The sequence below is a fragment of the Sceloporus undulatus genome, chromosome 6, assembly GCF_019175285.1.
Source record: "Sceloporus undulatus isolate JIND9_A2432 ecotype Alabama chromosome 6, SceUnd_v1.1, whole genome shotgun sequence".
In the NCBI taxonomy this organism is placed as follows: Eukaryota; Metazoa; Chordata; class Lepidosauria; order Squamata; family Phrynosomatidae; genus Sceloporus; species Sceloporus undulatus.
This window is the reverse complement of record NC_056527.1, coordinates 11,566,485-11,577,140: the sequence shown is the minus strand read 5'-3', so window position 1 is coordinate 11,577,140 and position 10,656 is coordinate 11,566,485. Positions and strand designations below refer to the sequence as shown.

Below are 10,656 nucleotides of genomic sequence, written 5' to 3'. Positions count from 1 at the left end.
CTCTCAGCCTGAGAGGAAAGCAAAGGCAAACCGCCTTTGAACAATTCTTGCCAAGGAAACCCTAAGATAGGATAGGAAATGACTTGAAAGCACACAGCAACAACACTCTCAAGAAGTCACATTTATGTTTTGGAATTAGACTGCACCTGCACTGCAAAAATAAACCGGTTTGACACCACTTGATCTGCCATGGCTCAATGCTGAGCTCTGGTGCCACAACAAACTACAATTCCCAGAATTCCATAACATTGAGCCATGATAGTTCAAATGCTGTCAAATCGCTTTATTTCTGCTGTGCGGATGCACCCTTCGCGTGGTAGTCCGGTCCTGGTGTGCCTCAGTGCATCCCATTAAGGAGTTGTGAGGACTTCTCCCCACCTTCTCACATGACAGCAGGCCCCTAGAATTGCTCCAAGGGTATGAAATGCTAAATATTCGTATGTTAAGCCGAATAAAACGCTCCGCTTGTGAGCCGGTTTTCGAATACAACTTTCCATCCGAATTTCGGGCTGCCAGAGGCTAGGGCTGGTCCTTTGGTTCTGCGCCTGGGGATATTCCCAAAGGGCCTTTCCTCCTCCTCACCGGAAGCGAGGAAACCTCGTAACCACTCGCAGATCTCATCTATGCTAATCGTGGACGACTTTGGCGGAAATCATCTCCAAGTCAGTTGGGTCATCTTTGCAGCACAGATACGGGAACCATCTCCTGAGTCTCTGAGACTCAGAGATGCTGGTCTGGAGCTCCAGAGATCCCTGGTGCCCTTTGGCCTGGGCAGAGGCTGAACAGACAGGTCGGGTATTAAATCCGCAGGAGGCAGGAGGACTTTTTGCCCCAAGACTCAGAAGTAGTCCCATTGCCTTTCCTAGGAATGCACTCATGCAAATGGTCACCAAGCCATCTCTTAAACCTGATAGCTATGGCACAACAAGGCAAGAGCATTTGCATATGTAGTGCCTGGGTAGGATCTGGACTATTGCCCGAGTGGGACGTTGCAAGAATTGCTTTGGAGTGACTCTTCCCGCTGCAGCTCACGCCATTGGAAAAAAAAGTGCTTATGAAACAAGGTCCTTCCCTAAAGTTAAGGCCCTTATGAAACTTAATGGTATATCTTGTACTTTTAACTTGATTTTCTATAACATCTAATACTAATATCAATAAGAATTGATACCTGAGACCCTTTTCTCAGAATGCTTTCTGTTCAAAGCGTCCTGCTGCGTTTGTGAAGAAATACTTTTATAAAGATCCTGGTCAACTAAAACTTTTTTAAGAAGTTATTCTCAACTCAGTCCTAACCCTGCTCCCCTCAGGGCCCCAACCCAAGTTAAACGAAGGAGGGGCATGATGGGAACTAGTTTATCCCCACTGGTTTCGTGGGACTAAAACTGGTCTGATGCAAACTGGCCAGACTGACTGGGTTGCAGAGGGAGCGGATGGATCAAGGGCGTGGGGATCTTGTTTTATTAAAATCCTGGATACCTCTGTTAAAATCTGTCTGTAGGGAGTCTGTAAAGTCTGTAGAGAGAGCCCCGCATTAAAACCGGTACATTCTCAAGATCTAGAAACTCAGCATATTTTCAACGGTAACACAATTTTACAACTGTTTGATTGACGTGAGCGTAGTAATACAGTCCTTGAAAATGCATGTGTCTGCAAACTCTTAAATGTAATATTACCTGTATTTCCATCCGGATCCAATGTTACTGGGGCTGAAAGACCCACTCGGGAGGGGGGCACTTGGGCCTAGCCTTTTCTTTGGCAGAACCGAGCTTTCTATTCACATGAGGACGTTTTCTGCTTCTTCGGGCGGTGCTGATGGTTTGGATAACGTGTTAGTTTTGAAAAACGAAAGTGTGTGTGTGGGGGGGGGGGTTGGAGTACCCTAAGCAACCAAGTGTCGAGAGATTTTGGCCCCTTGAGCTCTATAAGGCTGCAATCGTGCAAATATTTCTTTGGCAGTAAATCTCTCCAACACACAGTGGAAGTTATTTACGTGTAAACAGGGCCGCATAGACTTCAAACCTAAAGATCTACCGTAAAGTATCTGTGGCCGTTCCCTAAGTACTGTATGCTGAAGTTGGTTTTGGTGCACCAAACTTGACTTGGTAATAGGTAATAACTCAGTGGATTAGTGCCTGCACCTTCTGTTAGAACCTAGAATTGATTTCGGGTATCGATAGCGCCAAAGAGCAAACCATATTTCCTGGGAAAATCTAGTATTCCCCGGCAAGAATGTATCAAGACTGATTATTCAGGTCTTTACCCAAAACTCCTACTTTCTGTCTGGTTTAAGTTTGGTGTGTGAACTGAACCTATTAGGAATATTTGCACGCATTCTTGGCTGCTTTTGCTCGTTTCAGGAAGTTACAAGAAGGCTTGCAGGTCTTTAAAATGTTCTGTTATTTGTATGGTTTATTTTGAAACCAGATCTATTTTCAGTTTTAGCCAACATAATAATGTATTCTATAATACCATTAGTATTTAACATCTGTGATGCACTACGTGTTGAATAATTTCTAATAATGCAATTTAGGTCAAAAACACCTACTACTTTTCTCTCTCTCTCTCTCTCTCTCTCTCTCTCTATATATATATATATATATATATATATATATATATAGAAAATTTGTGTGGCATATTCGAAATAATATGTCCTTTGTTCTACTAAATCAAATTAACGATGTGGATTTGAGCTTGGTCAGTTATTGTCATTACTCATTTGAGTTTGTTTAAGTTTTGGTTTCCCACACATTCTTTTCTAGTGAAATCGTATGCAACACAGAAGTAAGTTCCATTAAGTAAAATGGGTCTTACTCCCAAGAGGGGCATAGAAATATGCCAAAGCACTTTCCCAGGTGTTCACATGGGTACATATTTATCAGAAACGAGCAAACCTGTTGTACTGTATGCATTATATGTTACTGTCTATTTTAACTGACCTATGTTATTTCCAACCATAAATGCTCCCAAGATTTGACGTTAACAAACTTGGGTATCTCTTCTTGCGTGTAAAGATGAATCGTTTACAGTTTCTCAGTTAATTAAAAAAAATCGATTAACTGTCTGGTTAAAAAATGTTCTTCTCTTAAACCGATGGTCACAACTCTTTTACACTTATAATCCCCCTGCGACTCAGAAATACATTTTAATGGCTGTTTTCTTTCAAACCAAGGTTCTGATGCCGGCACTGCAGGTTTCTTAGTAAATTTGGGTTTCTTTTTTATTATTATTATTTAACGCAGTCTTCAAAGATTTCAACACACAAAATGCAGTGGAAAATGTTCACAATTTTTGAGACCACAGTTGTAAATAGAAACATTCATATTTCATTAGGTAATAAATATTTGATACCGCAAGTTGTAAAATGCACAGGTTTTATAAACTGCGGGTCGGTTGGGGGGGGGAGAAACATACCTTCGTAAAAGGCGATGTGGCTGAATTCTTTCTCTTAAGCACCCGATAGTTAATCCAGAATTTAAAATTACAGAGTAGAGTTAAGACTTTTGTCTCTTCCTTTCTGTTTTCCATATTGAGTACGAATATGTACAATGTGTGTGTTATAATTGTGAACTGAGGCTGCATCCACACTGGAGAAATAACCCGGTTTGGCACCGCTTTAACTGCCCTGGCTCAAGGCTATGGAATTCTGGGAGTTGGAGTTTGTTGTGGGTTCCGCTCTGGGCCCCACAACATACTCCAACTCCCAGAATTCCATAGCCTTGAGCCAGAAAAGAGTTAAATCGGGGCCGAACCGGGTTATTTCTCCAGTGTGGATGCACCCTAAGGAGAGGTTTTAAGGCAAAGTGACTATAGCCAACCATAAAAGTGGCTGGAGGGGAGCAGCTAGAGGATATGAGACGGAGGTCTAAATAAAATACAAATACTTCCCTTCGTTGTATTTCACAGTAGAACCACACACCTTTGTTTTACTTTCTTTTCAAATAGGACAAGGAAAAGGGGCGAGAGCTAAAAACAAAAACACCCCATTTGCAATGCCATCGACAAATCCTTTGCAGTCCTTCCCTGGGGATGTGCTCAAAACGTCACAGTTTTTTTGGGAAGGCAAGGCAACCCTTTCTCCTGGGTCAGTGGTCATTTCCCCACAGAGGAAGGCTTCCAGAGACAGGCCTCCCTCTGCTTACAGACTTTGCCTAACAGGAGCCAGCAGGGCTGAGATGGAGCCTTACAGCTTTCCTCCCGCCCCGTTGCTTCTCAGTTGGCTCTTTCCTTGGGGCTAGTTTGGGCCTGGGAGCTCCATCGCCTCCTCCAGAAACTAAGGGTGCAACTAGACTACACATCCCTTTCCCCGCCTTTCTCACACAAAAGAGAGTCCCCCCCGCTATCCAGCATCCCAGGAGCAAAGGGCGGGAGGTGGTCCAAAGCACTGCAAAGTTAAAACACAAGGCCAAACTGCTTCTTTAAAGTGTTAAACTCCGCTTTACAAGGCAGCAGCGAGCAAGGGGTAAAGCAAAAGGCGTCTGAAGGAACAGAAGGGAATGGAGGAGCAAATAGGACCTAGCAACAGCAACAAGGCAAGCTTTTGAAGGCTTTTCCCTGGCTTCTCACTGGGGGCGGGGGGGGGGACAAGATCGTCCTAAGGAAACTACACAACTAAAGCCTTCTTCCTTTTTCTCTTCCCAAAACACTTTCCCAGAAGCGGCGACGTTTTCTAAACTTTTTCCTACACGCTTTTCTTGGGCGGCGGAAAGACTAATTTCCAAGTTCCTCGGAGGCTGCCTCTGTTCTGAGTAAAAAACGAGAGTACTTTCCATCCCTTCCTTTTACTCCCCAGGGAAAGGAAGGGAAATTCAGGAAAAGCTGTTAGAGTCTTATTTCCCCTCATTTGTTCCTTTATATTTACAGACCGATAGCACGTTTATATATTCTCTTCCTAATTTATCTCGTCAGTCTTCAAGTGATGCTTCTATTCCCACCCCAAAGGCAAACACAAGAGGAAGGAAAAGGAAAAAAAGGAAAAGAAACGTTTAAACTCATAGAACAAATAGGAGAGCTATTTATTCGGTTCACAGTCTCGTGAAATGCAGCAATAAAAATCTTTGGACTTCAGCAAAAGTTGTCTTTAATATTTTGAATCTCAAAAAACAGTGTCCAGTGTCCGTTGAAAACAGTGCTTAAGTCTATTTAAAAAAAGAGATAACTTAAGCTTCTTCTTCTTCTTTTTTTTAAAAAAACTGATAAAAGTTAGCTTCTAAAATTTCCGTAGAACAAAAAAACAAAACAAAACAAATCAAAAAAATATTTTATAATCAGATCTTTTGGATCTTTGTACAACACCTTACCTGTAAATTATATATATATAATATATATAATATAATATATATATATATATGTACACACACACTGAATATTGCAGAGTTCTCTCTAATACACAATATTTCCCCACTATTTCTGCTGGTAGATAATCTTTATACACTGGCCCTTCTTCGTTTTGCGGTTTTTTTTGTTTTGTTTTTAATTAAATTATTGCATTGTATAAACTCTAGAGGAAACCTTCCCTTTATTTACTTCTTATTATGATTATGGTTTCTTCTTCCTCCTCCTCCTGGTCCCTCCCTGCCCCCCCCCCTTCCTCCTGCTCTTGCTCTACTCGCTGTCGGACTTGCCGTCTTTGGAGGCGGTGGAGTGGTTGTAGAGTCCTTGTGCCATGAGGTGGACCGCCAGGGAGTTCTTGTTGCCCGTGGCTTTCTTGATCTTGGCCCGCTTGTTCTGGAACCAGATCTTGATCTGAGACTCGTTGAGGCTGAGTTCTTGGGCCAGGCTCTGGCGCCGCTGCTCCGTCAAGTAGCGGTTCGTCTGGAACTCGGCTTTGAGTCTCTGCAGCTGCTCGGCGGTGAAGGCCGTCCGGGGCCGCTTGTCCTCCTTGCTGGGGTTCTTCTTCTTTGGTTTCCGGGACCGGGGGCCTGCCGTCCGGGGACAGAGAGAGAAAGGAGACACAGAGCAAAAAAGAGAAGGGTGAAGGGGGGGAAGGACGCTTTTTCTCTTCTCTTTCCTTTGCTTTTTTGGAAGGGAGCCCAGAACTTTTTGCTCTTGGAATCTTTAATTCAATTAGCGGCCCTGGCTGAAGGACTGAGGGAGAAGGAAAGGCTCCGATCTCCTTGGCTTTGCAAAGAGGCCCTTGGTTCTTGCATGCCACCAATGCCCCTCCGCCCCTTTCTGGAAAGCAAGGCTTGCCTGCCCGGTTGAAAGGGCCTCCATCGGGTGCCTGGGGGGCAGAGAAGCCACCCTCCCCCACCCCCCACTCTCCCAAGGGTGGGCAAGGGGGTGTTAGTCTTGGGGAGCCAGCTGCCAAAGGGGATCTCTTTCCTCAACGCCCCCCTCCTCCACCATCTCCTCCAAATCCTGCCCAAAGGAGGAAGGGGGGGGGGGAGAGGGAAATGAGAGGCAGGGAGGCGGATCCAGGCCAAGGATACCTCGCTAAGCTTTGCCAGAGATGGGGAAGACCCTCTGACTCCCCACCCCACCCCTTCACCTCCCCCCAAGTTCACTGGTTTAGCCCCCGGGGGGATGCAAAAGGGAAGCAAGCTAGCCCACAAGGCCTGGATGAAGGCTCTTCCCCACGAGCCTTAGGCCCTCTTTCTTCTGGGGAAGGGTAGGACCCAGCTCCAAGGCTTGGCCCCCTCCCAATTTGGGGAGGGGGTGTTCGATCTTCTCCCTTTTGTTCTGACCCGGGAGCAGCTTGAGGCTTCCCTCGGCCATTTTGCCCTTCCAGTGGGCGAGCCTGGCCTTATAGAAGATGCGGGCACATGGCCTTACTTGCACCACGGCGGCATCCGCACTGCAGAAATGATCCGGTTTGAGACCACTGTAACTGCTGCCACGGCTCAATGCTCTGGAATTCTGGGAATTGGAGTTTGTTGGGGCACCAGAGGAGCCACAACAAACTCCATTTCCCAGAATTCCAGAGCATTGAGCCGTGGCAATTAAAGTAGTCTCAAAACGGATTCTGTTTGGAGCCCTCTCGGAGAGCTGGAGGGGGGGTGTCATTCAGAGTGTAGAGAAGCTCCAAAAGCTGGCAGCGGGCATCTTCTCCTTTCTTTCTTTCTTTCTTTCTTTCTTTCTCTTTCCTTCCCATTGCCAAGCCACTGGGCCCCTCAGCTAGGCCACAGCGAGACCTGCCCTCCGCCTGCCCTCCTGTCTCTGCAAAACTGGTAAGAAAAAGGGCCGAGAAAGAGCGAGACAGAGACAGGGACAGAGCTTCTTGGCACCGGCTCTGCGGCCTCCATTAAAACCAGGAGGCCTTGTCCCAATGGGGGAGGCGACATCATCTGAGAAGGCGCTCCTGGGAAGGAGAGGGAGGGGAGGGCACTCTGCTTTGCCTTGGCCAAAAGGTGATCCCAGCCAGACAGTCCAAAAGTCTCCTTTTTGCAAACCCCATCCCCATTGCATACACACCTCCCAGAAATGTACCGAATCTAGGACAAGAGAGAAAGAGCAAGCACTGCCTGGGGATGGGGACAATAAAACATAAAACCAACATTCTTCCTCCTTTCTTTGCCTCGGAGGAATAGTCTCAAACCATTCTGGGTCTAAGCATTCTCTCTCATCTTGCCGTTTCTCTTTGGAAAGTATGTTCTGCCATGCGAAATACATTTTCCTCTCATTTAAAACCAAAGATTGCACAAACGGAGGCAACACTAGATATCATGGGAAAGCGGAACCTACGTTTTTTAAAACAGAACTCGACCCGATGATTTCGCACAGACTCCCTTTCTTGTGCGAGAAATATTCAAACCGAAACATCTGGGGCTTTTTAAACGAAGATTTCTGGGCCAGGCGAGCATTTTTATACGCTCGAATGTTACATACAAAAAAATAATAATTTTACATTAAAAAAATACTGTACTGTCTGAACTATCGCTGTTTGCAGCGTTTTGCGAAAGGGATCAACTTTCCGGTGGCTCCGTCATAATTAAATATTAACAAAGGAGGCGGCCGGAGAACAATGGAGCAAATTTCGACTCAGACGGGAATATTATCCGGCAGCGAGGCATCTCCTTTGAACCCCTATTATTATTATTATTATTATTATTATTATTATTATTATTATTATTCGACAATGAAATGTGCTTTTGGATTTAAACTGAACAGCAATTTCGGGGGAAACGGCACCATTTGGTCTCCGATCGTGTGTTTGCTTGTTTTTTATAAAACGAGAGGCTCATTTTCACGGAGCTTGGAGCTCTCTTGGTTTCAAAGCAAAGCCTCTCTCAGGCGACAAAGGAAAGCTTTCCTTCCTCTCCGAGGAGCTTTCTCTGAGCTCTTTGGCCAAGCAAGGCTGAGTTTTGGGGGTCCCTTCCACACTCCAAATCTTTTTTTTCCTTCCAAAATCCAAGTCTGAACTTCCAGGGCCCTTTCGCGGAGAAAGCGCTGAGCCCCTGAAGCCAAGGCAGGAAAGGACGGTGGGAGGGGGCAAGTTTGCAGGCCTGTTTACAAGCTGCCAGGGCAGGCTCTGCCCGACTTCCAAGCTGGGGCCTTCGTAGAAAAAGCTTCCTAACGGGGCTTTCAACCCCCTATCCCTCCGTCGCATTATACTCCAAGGAGATCTATTTATTTTTAACTACAACAACAACAACAGCAGCAACACTCTCCTCCGCTTCAGAAAGGCCGGCTGTTTTCCCCAAGAGCTTTGTGTGGAGCCCTTTCTTCTCTCCTAGAATCGTCCGGAGTGTATTCAGTCTCTCCCATTACTGGGACTTTCGACTACTTAGATAGATAGATAGATAGATAGATAGATAGATAGATAGATAGATAGATAGATATTAAAAAGGCTTTACAAACGGCCTCATTGCAAAGCGTGCACTGATACACATACAGCAAAATCGTTTTCAAACTGCCACCTCCATTGCATCGGGGAATGAAGCTGCAGAAATACCCCGTTTGGACACCACTTTTAACTGCCCTGGCTCCAGGCTATGGAATTCTGGGAATTGTAGTTTCCATAGCCTGGAGCCAGGGCAGTTAAAAGCGTTGCCAAAGCGTGTGATTTCCCCAGTGTGGATGCAGCCTGAGTGGTTGGCAAGGGGAAGGCTTACCTGAAGAAGGCCGGTCGGAGTAGCGGGTGCAGTAGACCCAGGCCGGCCAGAGCATGGGCTGTGCGCTGGGGAAAGAGCTGGCTTGGGAGCTGTCCGAGTCGGAGCTCAACGAGAGATCACCTCCGCCGCCGCCGCCGCCTCCTCCGCTGCTACTCCCTCCGCTTCCTCCTCCTCCTCGGGGCTTCAAGGCTCCCTCCAAGTCCCCCCCAGAGTCGCCTCCTTTCTTGGCCGGGACCAGAGCTTTGGAGCCCGCACCGCCACCCCCTTCGCCCGGGGAGCCCGAGGCTGCGGCGTCTAAGAGCTGCTGGGGCTGGGGCTGGGGCTGCTGGGGCTGGGAGTCAGAGCTAAGGCAGCTCCCCGGGTCCTCCTTCCTCCTCCCGAACTCCGGCCGAAGGATGTTGTCGATGAAAAAGTTGGTGATCCGGTGGGGCGGGTGCGGGTGGTTGCCCGGCGCTTGGAGCACCCGAGGCAGGAGCATCGCCGCCCGCCGCCGATGCGGCTCCCCTTCGCTGCCGCTGCTGGAGTCCTCGGCTGGGGGCGGATGGGGGTGGTCGCCGCCTCCGTCTCCCGGGCGCTGTTCGTTCTCCTCCATGGGAAGCCTGCGAGCTCGCTTTCCTCCGGCTTTTGTCCGCGGGCGCTTCGGGGCCCTTGGGTCGGGGTCCGGCTCCCACAACACCCACCCGCCTGCCTCCGCCGCCGCGATCCAGACTTTGGCTCCCTTCTAAGGAGGCTTCTAAGGCTGGCGATCTTCCTCTCTCTGGCTGCTTCTCAGTTGGACATTCCCCTCCGTCGGGCTTGGCCCCGCAAAGGAGTCATGGCGAGGGCTTTCTTCCTCCCGCAGGCGCTGAGGCTCCGTCAGCGGGGAGGGAAAGGCCAAGGCCGGGCCAGGCGGTCACATCTGCTCGGCCGGAGAGCCAGGCGCCCTCTGCTCCGCCGCGGCGCCCGAGCCAAGCAGCCTCCGCTCCCGGCCAGGCATCCGGACAATCGCCGCCGCCGCCGCTGCCCCTGGCTGGCCCTCCTCCCCTTGCAGCCAAATAGTCCGAGCTGCAGCCGAGGAGGAGAAGGGGGATCGACCTCTCTTTCCCTCTCTTCCTCCTCTTCCTCTTCCTCTTCTCTTTCCCTCTCTTCTTCTCCCGCCGAGGAGGTGTCAATTTCGAAGCCCCTTCCCCCCGAACCTGAAAATACTTTCACTCTGGATTTTTGTTCTTATTTTTAATAGAGCTCCTCAAGTGACGTCGCAAGGCCGGTAACCGAGACACGTGCCTCCGGCCAATGGGAGGGCCGCCTCCTCCCCACGTGACCCAGCAGCACTCGAGTAAGTGACAGGAACACAGCCTCCCCCCGTCCTCCTCCTCCTGCTCCGCCGCCCCCTCCCTTCGGGCCCCCTCCCCCTCGCTTTTAAAGCTGCAGCCTCCTCTCGCCTGGAGAAATGGAGGGTTTTGTTGTTGGTTTTAAAAAAAACAGAAGGCATGCCCTAATACCTTTCAACCAGGCATACATTCATTACCTCTTCCCAATCTGTGGCTTTCTCCAGCCTCGTCTAAAGAAGAGCTCCGGTTTGTTTATCTCTGTCTATAAATCCACAGTGTTTACAATTCGGGTGGGG

At 48.3% G+C, this 10,656-nt stretch overlaps 1 protein-coding gene across 1 annotated transcript; it reads right to left on the bottom strand.

The window, feature by feature from the left end:
• Positions 1 to 4,584: 4,584 nt before the first annotated feature.
• Positions 4,585 to 10,203, bottom strand: EN2 (engrailed homeobox 2). The gene is made up of 2 exons (XM_042471529.1): positions 9,051 to 10,203; positions 4,585 to 5,918 (listed from the first exon to the last, which is right to left on the bottom strand). Exons 1-2 carry the CDS (start codon positions 9,640 to 9,642, stop codon positions 5,602 to 5,604), a joined length of 909 nt encoding a protein of 302 aa, XP_042327463.1. The 5' UTR covers positions 9,643 to 10,203; the 3' UTR covers positions 4,585 to 5,601.
• Between the last annotated feature and the right edge of the window lie 453 nt (positions 10,204 to 10,656).